This window comes from Toxorhynchites rutilus, chromosome 3 (genome assembly GCF_029784135.1).
Source record: "Toxorhynchites rutilus septentrionalis strain SRP chromosome 3, ASM2978413v1, whole genome shotgun sequence".
NCBI classification, from domain to species: domain Eukaryota; kingdom Metazoa; phylum Arthropoda; class Insecta; order Diptera; family Culicidae; genus Toxorhynchites; species Toxorhynchites rutilus.
Window position 1 is genome coordinate 213,356,664 of NC_073746.1, and position 22,639 is coordinate 213,379,302.

The following is a 22,639-nucleotide window of genomic DNA, read 5'->3' on the forward strand; positions in this document are numbered from 1 at the left end:
GAATCAATATCATTATCGTCAAATTTGATTTAGTCAGGAACAATTTGAAATGCCTGTTTGATCAATGCAGTCCGTGACATTGGATAGAAGACGCCAAAATCATCATGAATTGTGTTACCACCACGAGCAGAATGATTATTCATGTACGGAAACAAATCTGCATATACGAAACGTTTTTCTGCAATCCTTCCAATCAGGACTTCCAGCAGCTGCTTCAAAGTTCCTGATGGTTGCTCCGATAGCTGCTCTAGCATAAAGTGCAATCTGGCATCAGCTTCATTAAGGGTTCAACAGCGACCAGAACTGGTTTGAGGGCATCAACCAATTCCTTCATCGCTGTCAGTTCTTCATCACTGAAGCTTATCTTTTGTTTCGTTTTCAGATCGGGTAGCGATTTTTGAACTGAAGTTCAGAGAACCTAGAATCGGCGTGTTTTTTTTCGATTTTATTTGATTCTCGAGTAATATTTCAAAGCGGCATAAAGGCAAATATTCTTTATAGTGTAAAAATAAATATAACCGATATTACCGGTTATTGATTGTAAAATGACCGGTAATTCGGTAATGGAAAATGGCCCGGTATTACCGATAAAACCGGTAACGGTAAAACCGGTTAACAATCCCTATTTCCCATACAGCTGGTGATTTGGTTTGGGGGGCATTTTACTCCCTTACCCAGCCAGGCTCTTTAGAAATATAAAAAAATATTTTTTGTGCCGCGCAACACTGAAAAAAATCTGAAAAAAATCACAAATATCTAGAAAAGCCGTAGGAACTCATTTGAATATGAATTAGAGTAGTACTGAATCTCTAAATCCCAAAAAAAAATCAAAATTTCAATACTAAATACTAAAATTTTTGATTAATTTTTTTTATAATTTTTCTTGATACACCGTAGTAAGATGCACATTCAGTATTTTTTTCAAATTTGTATCTCGAAGCTTTTGAGGATGGCGTGAAATAAAAGAAAAAGTACGTTTTTCACGATAGATCCCTTGTTAAACCACATAGGGGTTCAAATAAACCGCCAAAATTTCTTATTTAATATCCTATACAATATTTGCCATACAGATGGTGATTTGGTTTGGGGGCACTTTTTACTCCCTTACCCGGCCAGGCCATTTGTCATGATATTCTTGATTTGACAAAGGGTTTGCAGCTGTAGCCAAGGTTCTCTTCATAAACAAGACAATGGAGTCGAAAATGTATAGGGAAGAGTGCCTGCAGAAATGTCTCTTTCGATTTATTAAAACTCACAAAATCCGGCGAAGTTTTAGCTAGATTCGACAAGCCGTCACTATAGTCAATAGATGCTTTATAGGTCCGTGACAATTGGGTCCATTACATTGAAAAAACTTCAATCCTCCCGGGTGACCCCAATTTCGTACAATCGAAAAATATTGTTTAAAAATCAACGGAAATGGAGGAAGGGTACCAAAGTGACTAGGGATGCTGCAGACCAGCTTCATGACGCTGCTCGTTGACAAAATTCAAAAACCATTAGGGACGTGATTTGAGTTTCCTTTGGATTCCCACTGATAATTTACAATATGTTTATATTCGTCGTTGATTTTAGCTAATTAGTGTTGTCTAGTCTCAAGATCTTTCTCAATGCGGTTCTTTTCAAGAATTTCTTTCATTGTAGTGCGCCGGTTTGTCATGGTTTACGGGATGTATAGTGGCACTTTTTCTTCGGCACATATCAATCGACAACATATGAAGTCGGAGAATGTTACAGCTGCAGTTTCGACGTTGACGGTGTCTAATATGTCGCTCCAATTGAAGCTAGAGAACAGGCTGATGCTACGATGGTCGGCACTAAGAATATCGTTAGAAACGGCTGCGAATTTATTCATTTCTATTTCGATGAGAACACTAAATGCTTGGCATCATTCCACGTTGATCAATTTGTTGGGCTAACACTATTGCTCGGTGAATAGCACTGGAGGTCGTCCACGTTCTGTTGAAGTCGAAGCCAAAGATGAATGAAGACGCTCATTGATCCGTTTTTCTTCAAAATGATATCGACCAGAACGTAACTGTCAATGGTGACCACTTTAGAGCCTTGATCACCGATCATAGTAAAATGGACTCGTGATTTGGCCTCCAAGATCATGCGATTTAATACCATTGGGCTATTATTTGTAGAGCTATGCAGAATCTCCTGTCTAATCCGATAATATGTGAACGATCAGCGCCTTGGAAGAGAAAATTCGCCACTGATATACACATCCGCCATCGCTGAAAAAAGTGATCGAAAATTGGACTTCTCTTCATATTTAAATAGAAATGACAAAGTATTATTTTTCAAAACAAATCAAATTCATGGCAACTAACATCATTCATTTGTGTTTTATTTCAAATTTAATGTTATATGCCGCTTACCATTCATGATATGAGACACTATGACCCTGGAATAACATTTTATTGAGTGGTGTTTATACCTGTTTCGATGATGTTGTCTGGCATCAGTGTCGAAAAAATAACGATGCTTTCACCAATACAAACAAAACCATTGCGGAAAATTGAAAATTTAACTTTCAGAGCACAAGCTCGAGTTTTCCGACGTTTTCCACTATACATTGCGACGGCAGATGAAAATTTAATATCTTATGAGTCATCGATGAGAGTTTGGTTGATAATTCTTGATGGGAAGTGTGCGAAAATGATCATTTTCTACACACTGTAGAAAGAGTAACCCGGAGAGTAACTGCCGATTTCACACATAGATGGCGTCAATGGTGTTTTTGAGAGTCTTATGTCAATGTTATGATTTGTTTTTCTCTGAGATTTGTTAGCTGTCACTTTCAGTTTCCTTCATATGAAAATTGCTTTTCATTTCCGTAGAGGAAAAAAAACACAGCAAGATGAGCATCGTTCAGTGAAAGCTGATGATGAGCAAATAAAAACCATTATTGAATTGGATCGTCATGCAACTGAGCAAAATATTGCAAAGAAGTTGAAAATATTGAAATCGACGTCTTGGACAAGTTAAAAAAATATATATTTGGGCACCACATGAGAAATTAATTTAATAAAGCGTATCAATGTTTGCGGTATGCATCTTAGACGCAAGAAATTCGATCCTTTTTTTGAAGCGAAAAATTGCTGGTCCAAGCATGATGAACTACCACCAACCACCTCGAAAGCTGATATTCAACAAAAAAAGATTTTGCTTCCAATTTTGGTGTGATTGGAATAGAATGTTATTTCTTGAGCTGCTTCCAAGGAATAAAACGATCAATACGGAAGTCTACTGTCGCCAACTGGTCAAACTGAATGCAGCGATTATCGAAAAACGTCCAAAATTAGCCCATCGTAAGGGTGTCGTCTTTCACCAAGACAACGCCAGACTACATACATCTTTGGTCGTTCGCCAAAAATTGATGGAGTTCGGTTGGAAAATGATGTTACATCCACCTTCTATCCCTGACCTTGCACCATCAGATTACTATCTGTTTCGATCTTTGCAGAACCACTTGGATGGTAAAACTTGGTAAGTTGTGAAATCGCACTTGAATCAGTTTGTTGCCGATTGAAAACCAAAAGTTCTATGAGCGTGGAATTACATATTTGCCAGAAAGATGGCAAAAGGTTAACGAACAAACAGGAAATTATATAATTGATTTATGTTCATTTTATGTACGAAAAAAAGGTATTTTATTTGTGATAAAAAAAAATCGGCAATTACTTTTCGGGCAACCCAATAATCGAAATTCCAGATGATTCAACATCAACAGCATAACAATTAGAATCGAAGAATTTGACGCAACCGAGACACCCAATTTATAAGGAATATTCATACCCAGATTTTCAATTTCTTGTAAATATGCATAAACAGGAAGATTTGACTGAAAGTTGACAAAAAAATGGGTTTGCTATGTAGAATTACAAATAAAACAGCAAACGGAATAATTCCCACAAATGTTATAAAATGAAACACAAAAAATATCCAAAAGTCAAAAAAACGACAAAAATTCGACCAAAACTGATCAGTGAAGAATATGAACAAGAGACACCATCGAAATTATATAAAACCATCTGGTATAAATAGTAAACATCATCATTTCAAAGCGGTATGATCAGATACACATTATGTAAAATAAAAAAAACCACAACAAATATTAGGTTGGGGAAAAAGTTATCCATTATTTTATCGTTGGCTGGCTTTAGTGATCAATATCAATCATCAATATCAATATATCGATCGTACAATTTCAAGTTTAGGTTCCTTGTAAAGGTGGCATTTTACACTAAAAAAACTTTGTTGTTTTTTGTTTGTTTCATTCAGTTGTAAGTTACAAGGTGTTAACAATGGAGGTCTACAAAGAGAAAATTCAGTGCATTTCACACTTTTTTTTTAAATGCCAAAATGCAAGCCAGGCCGCTGAAATGGTGGTTGATGTTTCTGTCACCGATACTGCAACAGTAAAATGCGTGCAATTTATTTTTTAAAGATTTTTTTAAAAAAAATTTTAAATTAAAAAAAATGTTTTTAATTTTTTTTTCAGTACTATACACTAAATTATGATCTCTACTGTCAACAAATGGACCGTTTGACGTTAGCGATTGACCAGAAACGTTCAGAATTGGCCAACAGAAGCGGCGTTGTGTTCCATCAGGTCAACGCATGGCCACACAATCCCGAGAGCTTGATTAGGATGTTTTAATGCATCCACCATATAGTTCAAACCTGGCAACAAACGATTATAACCTTTTTCTCGCATTGGAAAATTTCCAAAGTGATAAGAAATTGGGATCAAGAGAAGATTGAAAAAAACAATGCTATGGTTTTTCGCTAATAAGTACCAAGACCTCTATGATAGAGACATTATGAAGCTACATTTAGAATGGCAACAAATTTTCCAACAAAACGGTGTATATTTGATCCAAATCGGAAAATCCAAATCATATTAAAAAATGGTTTTGAATTTCACCCAAAAATAATGGATTACTTTTTTCCCCAACCTAATATAAACGAATTACACGAAGAAAAATTTCCAACAGAATTAGTGCGACAAAGTAATACATTCGTTTAATGAACGTAATATGTTCAGAAATAGCAGCAGCAGCATGCCAGTATGGCTCTGACTGTTGGATTACCTTTGGAAGTGTTCCGCTCAGAGCTTTTTGATTGTTTTCTATCCCCAAGCAAACCGAACAGGAAGGCAAAATTTCAGCAAATTGACGAGGTGGAATTGATGTACACATGAAAACATACCTTTTTGTATGGTATCAGCAGATGGTAGTGTGGCAATTTGATTTTATATCCCGCTACCACAACCATGTTTGCTGATGGCAGCAGCTAAATTTCGGCAACGCTAGTCGAAATAATTGAATTATGTCCGTTTTTCTTCCCATGTAAACTTCAGATTTATTGCTGATTATTTATGTTTCCTTTGTGCGTTGAAGACGTTTCAATTAGGAACAATTCATAAATACTCGTATCGTTGCAACGCGTGTTTCAATTTCGATACTGTTATTATCTTCGATGCAAATCAGTAACCGAAAAAACACAAATCACATGCTGCTTGATCCGATCTTCAACACGCTAACTGCGAAACAAAAATCACCGCCAAATAATTCCACCGTTTTGATTCCCGACAGCATAATTTCCGAAACACTCCACCGAAAGCACTACATTTTAGTAACGTTCCCGTAGAACAACTGAGCGCGGGATGTATTTGAAAATGAATAATTGAACAACCTCGTCGTCGTCCGTTGGTTCGTATTCACGAAGCCACTATTTGTCCCTCTCTTTTCACCCCCAACGCAATTATGTTTCTAAACTGTATCGTTATATACGCGCCAACGGCAGTGACAATGAAGAGTGCACGTGGACAGGAAAGAATTTCACTATTCAGAATGGAGTGTAACAGGCACATGACGAACTTGCAGAGGAACAATCGGTGTGGAATGCTACACCATCGCCAGGAAAACGTGCCTACCACCGATTGACCAGGATTCAATTGACCAGAGGTGGTGTAACGGTAGGAGGACGAGCTAAGAAATGCTCGAATAAACATGCAAGGAACATCATTCGAGTAGCTGTTGTGTAACATTAGTTTTGTGAAGTCAATTAGAAATTATGTTACTGAAGTGATGAGGGAGTATGAGGAAATATTAATCGTAATCACATGAACAATTTATTAAGGCGATGCTTGCGGGCGGCTTAGGGCAGATATGACAAGTGATGGACTTCTGGACATGGCTCTTACTAAAACTATCTTGACTTAATTAAAATATCTGCTCCGTTGTTACTTGTTGATAAACACCACGCATCTTTCATTTTAACACTTGAAAAGGACGACGCATAAATATTAGTATATATCACTTAGGACAAATGTTTTAAACTTGACTATGTAGCATTCGATTTTTACTTATTAAACTCTGTCGACGTTGACATCAACCCTTCTTTGCATAATGGAGTGAAGGGCCTGGCCAGGACTTCCATAATCACCCGCACTATGGAAAATATTGTGTAGGCTACTAAATAAGAAATTTTGACTATTTTTTTGAATTCCTATGAGGTTTACCATAGGATCTATGGTAGAAAACGTACTTTCCAATGTTTTTCACGCCATTCTCGACAGCTTCGAGATGAAAATTTGAAAAAAATATTGAAAGTGCAGTATCGAGAAATATTATTTAAAAAAAATTTCATCAAAAATTTAAGTACTAAAAAAATCCTGAAATATTGAAAAAAAAAATTGGAAGATTTAGAGATTCACTACTACTAACTACTAATTCGTATTTGAATGTGTTTTCTTCTTTTCTAGATATGTATCATTTTTTTCAGAATTTTAACAGTGTTGCGCGATACGAAAAAATTGTATTTATAAAATTTTTTAGAATTTTGAGACTTAGTATTGGTTCAATTTCTATTTGAATGTGTTCGTATGCGATTTTTAATATTTGTGATTATTTTCAGAAAATTCAGAGAACTACCCGGTGCGAAAATATACAATAATTAAAAAAATTTTTTATTCATTTTCTAATATTTTGTTATTATCCTAAAATCTATAATTGTATTGTTCATATGTTCGTGAAAAGTGCCATCAAATCTTATCACCAGCGCTATGGAAAAAGTTGTATAAAATATCAAATCAGAAAATAAAGTATTTTTCTTTTGAATCCCTATATAGTTCACTATAAGAGTACGTCTCTTATGGTGTACCACGACAAATTATAAAAAAAATTATGGAAAATAAAATTTTCAAAATTAAAGTAATTTTTTGATATTTCGAAATTTTGTTTTTTTTTTTAATTTTTAGATCCATTTAAACATAATTTTCATTTAAATGTACTAGTTTTTGATGTGTGTTTTTCAGAATTTTAGAGGGTTTTTGCGGTACAATTTTTCAATAATTTGAAATTTTGGAATTATTAAATTAAGTTTTGAGACACACTGCTGCTGTGTTCGTAGTTATATTTATTATATTCATGATTTTTTCATAATTAATCGAGTTTGAACGTACTATTTTAAGGAAATTTTTGAATACAGCTATAAAAAATGCGTTCCGCATTGGAAACAGTTTATTGATTAAGAAGGGACATGTTTTGAAGGCGACAATATAAATTTAGATGATAAATAAAGTAATTTTTTATAAAATATATTCCCGGTATAAATTTGACAGAATGTATTACATATTTGTGAACATAGAGTTGTGAAATCAAAACTCGAAACATAGAATATTTCCAATTGTGATAGTAGAGCGGTGAAAATTGTGTGACAATAAACATTTAAAATACCAAATGTCATATAACACCTGAATGTAACAAAATTTGTAAAAAAATAATACTTATTTTCCACAATCTGATCGAAAAAGTCACCGATAAGAGGTATCCACTTGAAGTCAGGCCAGGAATGCATGAGCATTAGAGTGCCAATGGATGTATGGGAAAAAAGTGACCTTCGAATTTTCAAAGCGAACTTGATTAATAATGTTGATTCCCACGAAAAACTACCCTATGCAAAATATCAGCTACATCGGACTTCATTTACTAGTGTCGCACAGCGGTCAAAGTTTGAGTTTTTTGAATACCGAAAAATCACCACCCTTGGGTGATTAAAGGAAATCGGGGTTCTCGAAAAAAAAAAGTTGGTGCCAAATGTCTTCAAATTGCATGAAATCTACTGTCATCTCGTTTTTTTTTATGTCAAAGATTGACACTCTGGGACTTCGTCGTTTTCTCGGAATACGAGGCAAAACGTATGGTTTTGGATGCCAATGATAATCGTCATATCGATTTTTCATACGGGACTCCCTAGGAAATGTTGATTTGCACGATAAAATACCCTCTGCAAAATATTGGCTCATACGGACGGAATCAGTAAACATCAGTAAACGGAATCAGAACTAACTTCCACTGATGATCGTAAATTATTCCGCGAGCCTTTAAAACCGTATAAACACTAAATATGTAATATTTTACTTTTATTAACAACCTGCAGAAATTCCAACAGATCACTGGGACTGACAGTTACACAATGAAGAAACATAAAAAAAATTGTTGTTTAGGATGTTTTACGATATGTGACTACTTTCTAGTCGAATTTCTGACTATTTTTTTTATACAATATATATCTTTGAGAAAGGGGATCGTCACTGATATTGTGCAAATGCTCTTGATGCGGGTTGAATGGAAAGCATAGCAAAAATAATTCGGCGCTCAACGTGTTAATCGTGTACATGTACAAGAGTATTCCTTCTGTTCTTCGATTGTTCAGTAGAACGGGCAGCGGACACAATTGATATGATCATTGTTGTGTTATTAATAGCACAACAGTTCGATATTTCCCAGTCAGTCCCAGTGATCTGTGTGAGATTTCTGCAGGTTGTTAATAAAAGTAAAATATTACATATTTAGTGTTTCTACGGTTTTCAAGGCTCTCGGTATAATTTACGATCATCAGTGGAAGTTTGTTCTGATTCCGTTTACTGCACGTATGGAGGCATAAATTGTTTTATAGCAAACTAGCCTTTCTAACAAAACTCATCATTATAATATCAGATTATTTTCAAACACAATTCTCGTTCAAGATTTTTCAACCACTTGTAAATAACATGTTTCTCCGTTACATGGAATAAATATTTTATACAGAAAATATAATAGAATAAAGACAACCCTAAATCGGAGATTTCCTTCCTCGAGTTCTGTTCTTATCAACACATCCGGCGATCCTTTTTTTTTTGTATACATAGAAGAATATATAGGAGTGCGTTTCATCACATTAAAATCCATTTCCAGTTTCGATCAAAGATCAATTTCGCTAGCGCAAACATCGAATGGACTAACAGCACTTGTCACTATGTAATTGTAGAACATATGGGAATTTAATTTTCCGAATTTTCCCTTTTCCTTCAGAGTTTTTCGAAAATTTTCGATTGTCATGCTTGGTTGGAATATTTTTGGTTGAAATATGTGTAATATTTTTATGGGACCCCTTCTCCATTCCAGAAGAGAGAGGGGTGTCATACCATTATAGAAACATTTCTCATAGCCAAAAACCCTTACATCCCAAATTGTGCTTGATTAGTTCCACGATAGATACAATACGGTAGCACGACTTATGAGAAAGGCCTTTCAGCCATCTTGGATTTTGTATGTAAACAATCCGCAATATTTTGCAATATATTTTTTTTGCTCTTTGTGTGAGGTATTGTTTTGGTGGGAATAAGAGCATTGAAAAATTGAAAGGTAAGTCTTTTACGGTTAAAGTTAGATTTGTAATATACTCTATCTTATATGTTTCAGCTCAAGAGATTAAATCGACTTTCGGTGTCGGTCGGAGATGGAGGTATTTTTCCCGTGTTTTGCAGTTAGAGACGTCGGTTAATCGTTCGATTAATTCAAATGATCGAATATCTGTATCAGTAATTTTATATCAAATAATGAAAAATCAAGGTATGAATACATCGAATAATTATCAAAGTAATCGTGATTAATGAAAAATGGAACCATTTTTTTTCAGAAAATACAGTGCAAAATTTGTTTAACCGTCATGGTGTTTCGTCGAAATTCATAGAATATGCTAAATCATTTACGGTAGAAGCTTGATTCCTAGGTGGTGGAAAAGACTGGGAAGAAGAATTCAGGGTCTGCAGGAGTAAAATGCGGACTTGAAGAAGGTGGTCTCAGCTCCCGTTCTAAAATAGTAGTATTCAAATTCAGAGCGCCGAGGAAAATATACCATACTAGTGATCAATGATTATATGACCAAGCAGAGATATTCAAACAAATCAGCTATTTCAACAAACAACATTCGAAGAACAGATAATTTTGAACAGCCAAAATTTTGGTTGGTGCAAAAAAAATGCATGTCGGACTCGACTAATATCGACAGACTCGATAATATGTGATTCGATTATATACAATTTTGAACTCGATTATATACAGTTTGGAAAAAAATATTTTTTTTATATTTTAAGTATGACTTATTTCAAGAAGGAATTCATCAAATATGATCGTCTATTACCTCCTGAAAGAATCTGGATAAATATATTTTTTTTCATGCTGAAAGACAATTATTCGAATCAATCGAATATATAAAAATCACCCCACGATTAATCGACAATCGAATAAACGAAAAATTTAGACATCTCTACTTGCAGTCAAATCCCTTCCCACAATCCTCTGTATATTTATACCGTTTCCCCTCGCGCACTTATTGACCACACGGTCACACCTTTATTCTACACATCTTGATTAGTTCTCGAGCAGGGATGGTAAAAAATCACATTCAACGATCAATGAATAAGTATATCCCTCTAGTCGGATGTTTTTAAATTACCCCCAGCAGGCGATGCTCTTTTATTCTTCATATGTACACAGAGAGATTACTTGGAACGGTGAGCTACCAAGATCTCAAAAAAGCAATATGAAAACGGAATCCCCACTGCTTGCACTCTCGAAGCATTACTTCTACTACTCAAGTTTTATCGTGAGTGCAAGTCACAAACGATTAATCCCATTCCATAGAGCGGATGATGAGTTCTTGATCGTAAAGTGTACAAGAGACGACCAACTGAAATCTTACGACACTCATCGAGGGATTTTTAATTCTCTATTGCACTGACCGCAGTGAGTGGCTGACTCAGTCTCGTGTCGATTTTATTTTGCTGTCGTCTCCCGCCCGATAAACAGCGGACGGGTAATGGATGCAATTGATTAATTTTATTACCAGCAGATTTGGGCGAATCTCATCCCGCCCAAAATCGTTTTATAGATTCCAATAATTCTGAACATTCACATTTCTCTCCAAATAATTTTTCCAATAGTAATTCAATTAGTGACTTCACGAAACACCTTTCGAATTCGATTGAATTTCAGACTTTTTTTTATTTTGTAGATAAAACGGATCACATATTTGATTAATTCAATTCTGTGTGGTTACGTTCTTCGTTGCGAATAAATGTAATGAAATAGTATGGACGTATGATATTCATGTATCGTGGACTTCCGACATATGTGACAGTAGATTTATCGAACGACTAATGTTTTTTTATATCCCTTCAAACTAGTTGCATCTCTCAAGTGTACATACTGCTTTGACTGCAGATTTGCATGGTTGAATCTGGTTAATGCCACATTTGGTTTAATTTGCTTGAATAATTCTCGAGTAATGCAGAAATTTGTGTTTCATTTGTATGGCAGCCCCCCCTTAGAGAGGGGGGTGGAGAGTCTAACTACCATAGAAACAACCCTAAAACCTCCACATGCCCAATTTGGTTTTGCTTGAATAATTCTCGAGTAATGCAGAAATTTGTATGGCAGCCCCCCTTAAAGAGGGAGTGGAGAGTGTAACCACCATAGAAATATTTATTAAATCCTTAAACCCCCACATCCCAAAGTTGGTTTAATTTACTTGAATAATTCTCGAGTAATGTAGAAATTTGTGTTTCATTTGTATTGAAACAGAACCCTTAGAGAACGGCTGCACGTTTGAACACCATGTATTACTCCATAAAGATTTCACTCCTCCAGCAGGATCAAGTAATGGCAGTAGGCATGAGACCACAAATCAGAAAGAGGAACGCAATATTTGTACTCATCAATCTGGTCTTGTTCCGGGGTCGTTTCGATACTTACCAGTGACGTTGTTTGGTGAAGAAGTTCAAGTGCAGTGTTATGCGTTTTTAGACGACGGATCAGAGCTGACCCTCATCGATGAGGAGCTAGCCGATGAGCTCAAGCTATCTGGAGATATTCGCCCTCTCTGTCTCAAATGGACGGGCGGAACACACCGTAATGAGTCTAATTCTAGGAGCGTAAATGTCGAGATCTGTGGACGTGGGATGAACGGTCCTCGCTCCATGACGCCAGAACGGTAAAGCAACCGCAGTTACCTTTTCAAACTTTAGATATACAACATCTAAGATCAAAGTGCGGTTATCTATACGGACTTCCGATTGACTCGTACTCAAATGTTCGCCCACGCATACTAATTGACTTACGCCACGCTAACCTTATGCTAGTGCGAAAGAGTCGAGAGGGAAAAGTTGGTGCGCCGATCGCAGTAAAGACTAACCTCGGTTGGACCGTATGCGGAGTCAGGGCGAATGAGAACTCCGTACATACTATCAGCCATACGTATCACATTTGTACCTGCAGTGAACAGAACGCGATAAATCTTAATCAGATGGTTAAAGATTATTTTTCCATCGACAGTTTGGTGGTCAATCAAAATCATCCACAATTGTCAACGAATGATGAACGGGCAATGCTTCTGCTTGAATCCCGCACACGCTTCAATGGACTTCGCTATAGAACGGGACTGGTGTGGCGCTCTGATAAAGTTCGTCTTCCAGATAACAAAGAAATTGCTGTTCGGCGTTGGAGGTGCTTGGAAGAAAACATTCTAATATCCAGTAACGCAAACAAGTACAAACGTACACGCAGCTTGCATCTATTTTTCTTCGATGCCTTGTTTGTAGCGTTCTCACTATGCCTCACTCCTCGGCAACTGTCGAGCGATTTTTTTCTGAATATAATCAAAACAAATATAAGCTTTGAAATCGGCTCAGCAATGATATCTTGAATGCTATTTTGTGATCAAAGGATTTGGTCAAACATCGTGATGGCAGCTCGAAAATTTAAAAAAATGATAGGTTACAATCTAGATTTAGATAAACTGTGTATAAGCATCATGAAACACACGAATGACTTGCAAATGTAAATGTAGTATTTGTAAATGTAGTTTTTGTAGTATTTGTAGAGAATAATTATAATTATTTAATGCTAATAAATTATTATTTTTTTCTCTACTACGAATATTTTTGATGATTTTTGACCCCTCTGGTACAGATTTATATGTCGCAACACTGCTTGCGATATTTGCAGTTTAGGAATAAGAAATAGAGAACCAAGATGGAACTTTCGAGTTCTAACCCGAGCAGATTCCCTCCAATGCTCTGCGAAAATGAATTAACACGAATATTTCTGATGCTACAATATGGCGATCAAAACTATCAACGTAACAAAACAACTCAAAGCTAGAACATTTGAATCATTTCCAAACAGATCATTCATACTCACCACAACCCCATGAACTGGAGCAAAATCGCGTTGAACGTTGTGATTATAATCTGGATATGCGTTCGTCGGCTTGGCTGTGCGATCAAACTGAGGAATTTTCGACCGCGGGGTTTCCGTGTCGTCCTTACTCTCCACCAGGTGGCGCTTGTGTTCCTTGGCAATTTTTAGCTTAGATTCACGTTCTTTAGCCTGATGATCGCGCTTGATTTCGATTCGTTTCTGTTCTTCCTCTTTTTCTTTCATTCTGAACAGAGGATAAGGATTATAGACTTTGTTGAATGTCAATCAAACAAAGAATACCTTCTGATGCGGGCCTCGTCGGCCAGTATTGCAGCTTCCCGCGCTGAAATACGTTCACCCCGTTCCGTCAAACCCTTTTCAATCTCCTCATACTTGTGAATCTGCTCACGCAGGTTTTTGTTTTCAGTCATCTGCGAAGGCAAAGTTTTGGGATTAAAGACTAAGGATATAGTAAACATTTTCACTTACATAGTCTTTCTTCGAGTTTTCCAACTGCATAAGTTTATAGGCCAATTCAGTGGCCTGTTGTTGGAGCATTTTTTTCTCCTCAGCATCAGACATCGCCTTTTCTTCCTCGTCCTGGATTTGTTCCAACTCATTCTCAGCCGTAAGCATCGCGATCTCATTTTGAAGCGTCTTATCGATAAGTTTCTCCTGTTCGTCTAAGATTTCCGTGATCGGTTTACTTTTGGCCTCATAAACATGCAGCGCTGCTGCTTTACTATTCCGGTCCACTACCGGGCGACTTGGTTGGGACCCAAAGCTATCATCCTTCATCCGTATGTCACTGATGTTGGGATATTCGATGTCCTCAAGTCGAGCATAATCGTTCATTATTGTAACGGGCGGTGAATAACTGGGATTTGTACAACACATTGGGTAGCTTAGTTGGAACGCCTCGTATCCACCTTCCACCTTAAGTAGAGCATTCTTGTACGCAACATCCTGATCCCACTAACAATACAATCATTTTAGTTAATTTGAAAAGTTAAATGATTAAATTTGAATTAGTTACGTTATTCAAAACATCCTGCAGAATCCACAACGGAGTATCCTTCGCTGGCACATTCTGGCTGTTGTAATCCATCAACACTATGTGTTCCTTAACTTTACGAGAAGTCCACATGGTCTTCGATGGGGGCTCCAACTGGTCGTGAATCTTCCCGGCGGTCATTCCGGCCACCAGCAAATGTTCAGGTACATTGACAATGTACTGATACCGTATATGAGAATTGTCAAAATCTTTCGCTGGGCGACAATCCACAATCAACACGCTGAGCTGATTGCTGTTTATCATGTCAAACAATTCCTTGACATCGATTGAATGTTTCACATGTGAGGTGATTGGAGGTGCATTCCCCGGCATATTTCGTACCCCATTAATTTCTTTTTCCGGCTTCCTTAGCTCAGCGTACCGACGTTCTAAGCTGCCCTTAAGTTTTTCCAATTTGCCGTAAATGGATAGTAGTTCGCTGTTTGTTCCCAACGCTGAATGAATTAGAGATTTTTTCTCTCTATATTCCTTGTTTTCCTTGATGATTTTTATCAGGTTCATGTACTTCATATAGTAAACAAAAGCCAGCTCTTCATCTCGATCTAAATAGCATATATCTGCGCGTTGCTTCAATGTGTTGGCACTGGAACATAACAGCATAACTTTTTTGTTGGTAACTGATTTCGGAAACTGATAGTGTTTTTCCAAATCATCTAGACTGCGGCCTAGATGCAAAAGCTTTGGTTGGGTCATTATCGGTGGTTTATTACAAACCCGGCTTCCTTTCAATAGTTTGCCCTAAACGAAGCTACACTCGGGGTACGCAAATTTCATTAACTCAATTCGACTCAACCTATTCGAAAGCACATACTTTATGATTAACTTGTATACCAAATTTTCGACCAACTCCAGCGCAGAATTAAATTTAATTTGCAGAAAAACAATGTATCCACATAACAAGAAACAGTGCATTTGACAGTACACGACGAATGTAAAACACTAAGACACAGTGCACACTAATGACATTATTTTCAGCAAGGCGCCTAGAAGTATATCCTAAGGTGGGCCAACTTGCTAAAACCACTCTTCAGCCATCTTGGAAGTCTACTGTGTTTTGTTTGTAAACAAAACACAATACGCTAGGGCCGAAGCTCGCTCGTGATCAGTCTGTCTCTTTCACGCTACAAGCAAATAATTCCCCTTCTGCTTTCTTTCGTACTGTTTTCATATACGGCTCCCCTAACCAACTTAGTGACGAAACGGCCTCACCTAGTACCATAGACCCGTCTTGATTTTCAGAATCGAAACCAGAGATGCCAGGTTTGAAGATATGTCTTCGTTTTGAAGACATTTGGCTTACTGTGAAGACATTTGGTACTGTGAAGACTTTTCAGTATGAAATTATGTGAATTTTTGAGGAATATTTCCAAAAAATTCTAATTATTGGAAAATATTGTTAAAAGAAGCAGGTCTTTTGTCTCAGTGTCATTTGCTCGCTGTTTTATCAATGTCACTTGTTTACTTTTGTTCTTAGTAATCAACGGAGACTTTTGTCTCGGCTTTTTTTTAGTTGTCAGCTAACAACCATCGCGCCTCGGATAAACCTCATTGGTTACGATATCGCCACTGCACAATGCTAGTCTCGGGGTCATTCACTCGCTTTTTTCAAACATTTCCAAGAATCCACAACTTTATTGAATGTATTCAACAACAAAGTGACTTTTACTTCAAATTCTGGAGAACTTCATACTGTTTGAATTAGGATTGGGCAATCTCGGATCGATTCTTAGAAGATCGACCTTTTCCATTCCGATTTCCGATTTTTTGGATCGATCTTTTGTACTCTAGAAAATCGAGAAAATCGATTTTTTTGCTTTCGATCTTTTCGATCTTATAAAAACTTTTTGTTGATTTATTTTTCGGTATACATCGACTTCTTATCTCACCAAACGCCAACTAACATTTATTTGAAACATAATGTTAACATTTAGATCGCTTCTTTTACGATTTACTTCTATACAAATGCTGACAGAGGCGAACTAGCAGCAGCTACTGAGGCAATGTACTGTAACCAGTTACGCATAGGATCACTGAACCTGATGTTGACACCAATTACAGGCGAAAGGTTTGGTTTGGTTTTGGGCGGTTGTTGAATTTCTAACGCTTTTTCAATCAATTTTTCTAATAAAACGACTGCCTGACGGCAAAATATGAATGCATTATGGCCTTCATGCTTAGGTACAAAGCAAAATGCTTTTGATGTTTGAAAAAAAGTATGAAATTTGTATTCCCTGTTTCAACAAAAGACGACATTCATATAGATTAAGCAGATATATCGAAAAAAAGCTTTTAATTTTTCAAAGATCGATTTTTTGGTACCGATTTACTTAGTGGATCGATCCCTAAGCCATTCAAAAAAATCGATTCGACAAGATCGATCTTTTTGAAAAGATCGCCCAATCCTTCTGTGGTCTAGGATTGGGCGATCTTGGATCGATATTAAGAAGATACATTTTTTTCTCGATTTTTTCTTTCGATTTTTTTTTTCTAAGACAATTTATTTGTAGATTTGTTTTTCAATATACATCGGTTGGTTGTTGAGTTTCTAATGATGCGTTTTCAATTATTTTTTTTAATTTAATGACTTCATGATGGTACAAGATTGATGCTCTGGAAACACTTTTTTTGGAGATCTAATTGTTTTGTGGCAAAACAAACCGCTTTTGATTTTTGAATAGAATCATGAAATTTTTATTCCAAGAAAAGACGATACTCATATAAAATAGACAGATAAATTGGGAAAAACGTTTTCGATTTTTTAAAGATCGATCCCTACGCCGTTTTGAAAATCGATTCGTCAAGATCGATCTTTTTATAAAGATCGCCCAGTCCTAGTCTGAATACATATTGTCTCTAGAAGACATTTGTTCATCTGCACTCGAGAATCAGAATGATTGTGACATTGCATTTTCATTATTTTGGGCCTATACTATACACAGTGGCGTCGAGTGAAGCTTTCGCACCCGGGCGGAAGTGTCTGGTTGCACCCCTCTCTTCTTTGCTCTATGTATATGGTGTATGCCAAATGGTAAAGTTTTTGTTAGTGTAGGGGTGTTTATGCATCGCCCTAAAATCGTGTACCCGGGCGCGTCCCGCACTGACTAGACAATAAATTAACCCAGATCTTTCAAACGACAACTTCACAAAACGAAGGTTTTCCGGTTACATACCGTTTCAATAATTAGTTTTTTGGATATGGTTTGAGTTACAACCAAAACGTCAAGGCTAGAATAAACAAATTGAGTTACAGTTCCTTTTTTGTGGGAGAGCTAAGGCGATATTCACTCAATCAGCGGCATTTCAAGCCAATTGTCATTTCTAAACTCATAAAATTTAGTTCGCAGTTGCGGAATTGGCGATCTAACGTACAAATCTACAATTGGGCGATCTAACGTATAAATCTACACCTGATTGTGTTGATGGTTTTCAATTTTGCAATGTGAGTTTATGAAGGTTTGTAGTTCTTTCTATAAATTAGAATGTTCTAATCATAAAAATATATTTGATTGCGATGAGTTTGGAAGAAATTTTATTCTGCGCGATTTTATGTATAAATATTAACAATGGCTGAATCAAAAAAGGAAATTCGAAAATACAATCAAAAACAAGTTGAAAAGTGCATGGTTTCTGCATGTGAGAACTATCTTGGAAAGCCCGGAAGTAAAATATGCTTAATTTATTTTTGAGCTTTTTCTTACATTGTCATCGTTTTATTAGTTCAAAAACAAAATCCAGATGCCTCATCGATCGTTTACGTTTTGCGTTTGATCTGATTGAAATCAAGGCGCTTATATCAATGTGTAACAGGTGAAGCAACATCATCACTTCAATAAGAAGGCTATTACGGTTTGTGGAGCGAGGGTTGTTTGTTTTGTTATTGCTAGGATACGCCATTTTTGCATTTTCACAGGCGAGAGTAGTGGAAATGAGAATGAAATTCTACAAAATCATCCATCCTTTTTCACATAAATTCGCAAAGGCGAACATAGTAGGCATCGATCGAATGAGCGTCGTATCAGTTTGTAGAGAGCCGACAGCAGCGTTCTGATGCTGTTTGTAAACAATACCCAGCAAACATTAAATCGTACAATTTTGCACGTGCCAAGTCTTACAAGAAATCCGAATAAATCATAATCGCATATAATATCAATCAAAGTATGTATCAGGGGGCCTCCGTAGCCACATTGGTTGCGCGTTCGCTTAGTAAGCGATCGATCGTGAATTCGAAACTCAGGGCCCTCATTGCCCATCTTTGTGTTATTACAGAATTACTACGTCCACGCAACAATCATTAGCGATGGAGATCGATCCACGGTCGAAATATGATCGATTCATCCATACAACTGCTCTGCTCTGCAAGACACATCAGGCTGCTGTTCTATAAATAATTCAATAATGATCAATCAACTGTCTCCGCTGTCCGGTCTAACTGGATAATGCAAAAACAGATAGAAAACTCTTACGCCTAAATGGCTGCTACTGTGTAAATGAGTACCATATGCAATGGTATATAAGGGAATACTTCAATGCCGAAAAATGGCAACTGTGTAATGTGCTAATTATAGATATGATAAACATGTGACATGTATGTACACGAATAAAATTCGGCTCTGTTACAGCTAAAATGCCAATGAGCCTAAAATAAAATAAATGGGACAAAAAAAAAGTATGTATCGTGTATATTTGAAATCGCATAAAATGTAAAAACTCGATTTTATATACCATTATCAAATTAAATCGCATATCGGTATAATAAACATCAATTTTATGATGTACATTGTCTTAAAATATATTTAATCCGCATCATATGCGTATATTACGCTGATGCAGTTTGTGTGTAGTATAAGCGTATAATTTAAATCGATTCAGTACTGTAGTAAATCGTGTTGCATGCTGAAGAAAATCATGAAACAGTAAATCATATTAGATCCTTATAAAGAACATATTACATCATATTGAAATGTCAATGAAATGCTGATGCACTCGAAAGTTTTAACCGCTGTTGATTTTCAGATAGCCGCGTGAGATAGCTGGTGGATGTTAATCCAGACGACCGGAGTTCGAACCCACATCGGAGCAGTTTTCACCAAACATCAATCTGTGCCATTTTAAACATTCATATTCCACTCCCAACACAAGTCAATCAAAAAATTATTATTTATACAAACATAAATACTCATATATAAAAATGGCGATTCGTGAGGCTTAGCGCCATTTGTTTTTTTCCATGTCTGTAATAAATCGTATATGACTATGCCAAAAGTCGTGTTTGGTGCTTTGACAATTCATGAATATATTCATATTAGATCGCAATTCAATTTAAACATAATCGATATTATAGCCGGTCAAAGTTGCATATTCATCCAAACAAATTCGGTAAGCATTTGCCATGTATGTATATGGCCTCCACTTTTGCATGCATATGCCAGTTAGGCGCATTATATGCCAACCAAATTTTAGGGCATATGATGTTATATATACGCTTGTTATGCGATTTAATGTTTGCTGGGTACCGACAGCAATTCCAATATGGCTGAAAGTGCATTTCATATGATTGTTTCACCTGGTATATATAGAGGCGCCTTGATTGAAACCAAGACGGGTCTATGGTACTGAGTGAGGCCGTTTCATCACTAAGCTGGTTAGGGGAGCGATATATGAAAACAGCACGGAAGAAAGCAGAAGGGGAATTATTTGCTTGAAGCGTGAAAGAGACAGACTGATCACGAGTGAGCTCGGGCACAAGCGTATTGTGTTTTGTTTGCCCTTGTTTGCCTTTTTTTAAAACAAAACGCAGTAGATTTCCAAGATATCTGCAGAGTGGTTTTGACGTAGGACTACGTCTTTCATTTCTATACCGGGGTGTAAAATCAAAGTTTCGAAAACGAAAGCGTTACGCCGGAGACCGAGATTTTGAGCATTAATAGCTCCTAAACAACTGAACGAAATGGTATGATGAACACCTCATTCGAAAGATAAAATGTCTACGCGTTATATACTTGTTACTTTTTGATCCAAAAACTTGTTTCAATAGTCTTAAAAATGATTTCAAAACAGGCTATTGAATACACCAATCGGTATATAAGCGAGCGCCACTCGGAAATCCACTCAGTTCTAATTGAACAGTGATTGGAGCATGTTGTCGCTGTTGTGATGAAGCTAACTTCGTTTATCATGAAAGCGCGAATGAACGGTGTCACCAAGAGCCTGTTTGTGCACCTTAGGCCAGAAGGGAATCCATCAGGAGGAGAGTGACGCCGCAAATGGTTCCCCGGGAAGAGATCGGAGCAGCCGCCACACACACACATACACGCGCGGAACTCTTCGTTTGGATGCCATTCAGCAAAATAATCTGCCAGTTCCCCTGGGTACTGAAAAATACATTCATGCGAAAGAGTTCATTTTAATGTTTTTTATCCATGTAACACTGCGACCAAATATTTTTCAATTAAGTGCCATTAACAGGTGGTTATCGAGTGACATTAACCACTGGTGGGCTTCGAGTATCGAGGAAAATCGGGAAAAATCTAATCGTTGCTGAAAAATAATCTGCCAGTTCCCCTGGGAATTGAAAAATACATTGATGCGAAAGAGTTTATTCTAATGTTTTCTATCCATATGACACTGCAACCAAATACATTTGGTTTTGTGATTTTTCAATCAATGGCAATTAACAGGAAAGCTTCAGAAATTATTCTTCCCCATCAGTAGAAAATTTTCGTATCCAATATTGTATGCGCGCTCAACGGAAAATGTTTCGCATCGCGAAAATTATATAATTTTCAATTGATTATTGCTCAGTCGCCGAAAGTTTCAAACTCAGAGAGTTCATTCTCCTCTAGTTTGCCTTCCAAATTGCCATCGTAAACCACACCTTCTCTCGATTAAATCACGGACAAAAAGCATACATAAGCGATATTCTGGTGGTGAAACGCATTCATTTTTCGTGAGGACATCGACAAGACAACATCGTTACTGAACGAGTTGAACCAGCTGGACGAGCTGGATGGTGAGGGATCAAGAGATTCATTACCTGGCCACACACATACACACACACACATATATACGTACGGAACTTCTTTCGTTTAAATGCCATCCAGCATCGAGAAGATTCCGGAAGAATATTATCGTTGCTGAAAAATAATCTGCCATTTCCCATGGGAATTGAAAAATACATTCATGCGAAAGAGTTTATTTAAATGTTTTCTAACCATATAACACTGCGACTAAATACATTTGGTTTTGTGATTTTTCAATCAAGTGCAATTAGCAGGTGGTTATCAAGTTAACATTAACCACTGGTGGTGGACTTCGAGAAGAATCGAGAAGAATCCAGAAAGATGTCATCGTTACTGCAAAACAATCTGCCAGTTACCCTTGGGATTGAAAATTACATTCAAGCGTAAGAGTTTATTTTAATGTTTTTTTTTGTTTTTCTGCGACCAAATACATTTGGTTCTGTTATTTTTCAATCAAGTGCAATTAGCAGGAAAGCTTCTGAAGATTATTCTTCCCCATCAGTAGGATATTTTCATATCCAATATTGGATGCATAAAACCTTGTACCTCCAACGTAACGCTCTCGTTTTCGAAGTCCCCCAACTATTCATTTATTCTTTCATTCAGAATGGATTCAGATTCAACTTCAAACAAATGATCACTAAATCAACGATAGTCCTACGTCACCATTGCGGTTATACCATAGATATAACCCACTTCCTGTTTTTACACATTGGCCCACCTTAGGATCGACTTCTAGGCGCCTTGATCGAAACATTCGCCAAGGAGTCCAACATTATTGCTACGCTACGTTTCATCATGAAATTAGGGTACGTTTACATTACGATAAATTTTCTTCACAGAAATAAAACGTAAAATTCCTGTCTAAACACCTTTATTCGCGAATCCAATGAATAATTCATGCGTATTTGGACTTGCGCTTGGGAAGATTGTACGTTGTATTCTCCTGAATCTATGTGGTCCGGAGTCAATCGAATTAATTTTTCAAGTTTAAAAGATTCGATTTT

At 36.7% G+C, this 22,639-nt stretch overlaps 1 protein-coding gene and 1 pseudogene across 3 annotated transcripts in view; both read right to left on the reverse strand.

The window, feature by feature from the left end:
* LOC129774998 (ubiquitin carboxyl-terminal hydrolase 8) overlaps window positions 1–15,555 on the reverse strand; it is a 31,375-nt gene extending 15,820 nt beyond the window's left edge. The window contains exons 1-5 of one of the 3 annotated variants that reach the window (XM_055779132.1): window positions 15,425–15,555; window positions 14,575–15,361; window positions 14,028–14,513; window positions 13,839–13,969; window positions 13,539–13,782 (exon numbers count right to left, since the gene is read on the reverse strand). In XM_055779132.1, coding sequence (XP_055635107.1) covers window positions 13,539–13,782; window positions 13,839–13,969; window positions 14,028–14,513; window positions 14,575–15,306 — 1,593 coding nt within the window. In that variant the 5' untranslated portion in view covers window positions 15,307–15,361; window positions 15,425–15,555. Of the gene's footprint in view, window positions 1–5,220; window positions 5,741–13,538; window positions 13,783–13,838; window positions 13,970–14,027; window positions 14,514–14,574 lie in introns of those variants that run through there. The other 2 variants (XM_055779131.1, XM_055779133.1) reach the window with 2 other exon arrangements.
* A 554-nt stretch (window positions 15,556–16,109) lies between these two features.
* On the reverse strand, window positions 16,110–16,191 carry LOC129780924 (U4 spliceosomal RNA; annotated as a pseudogene).
* Window positions 16,192–22,639: the final 6,448 nt, after the last annotated feature.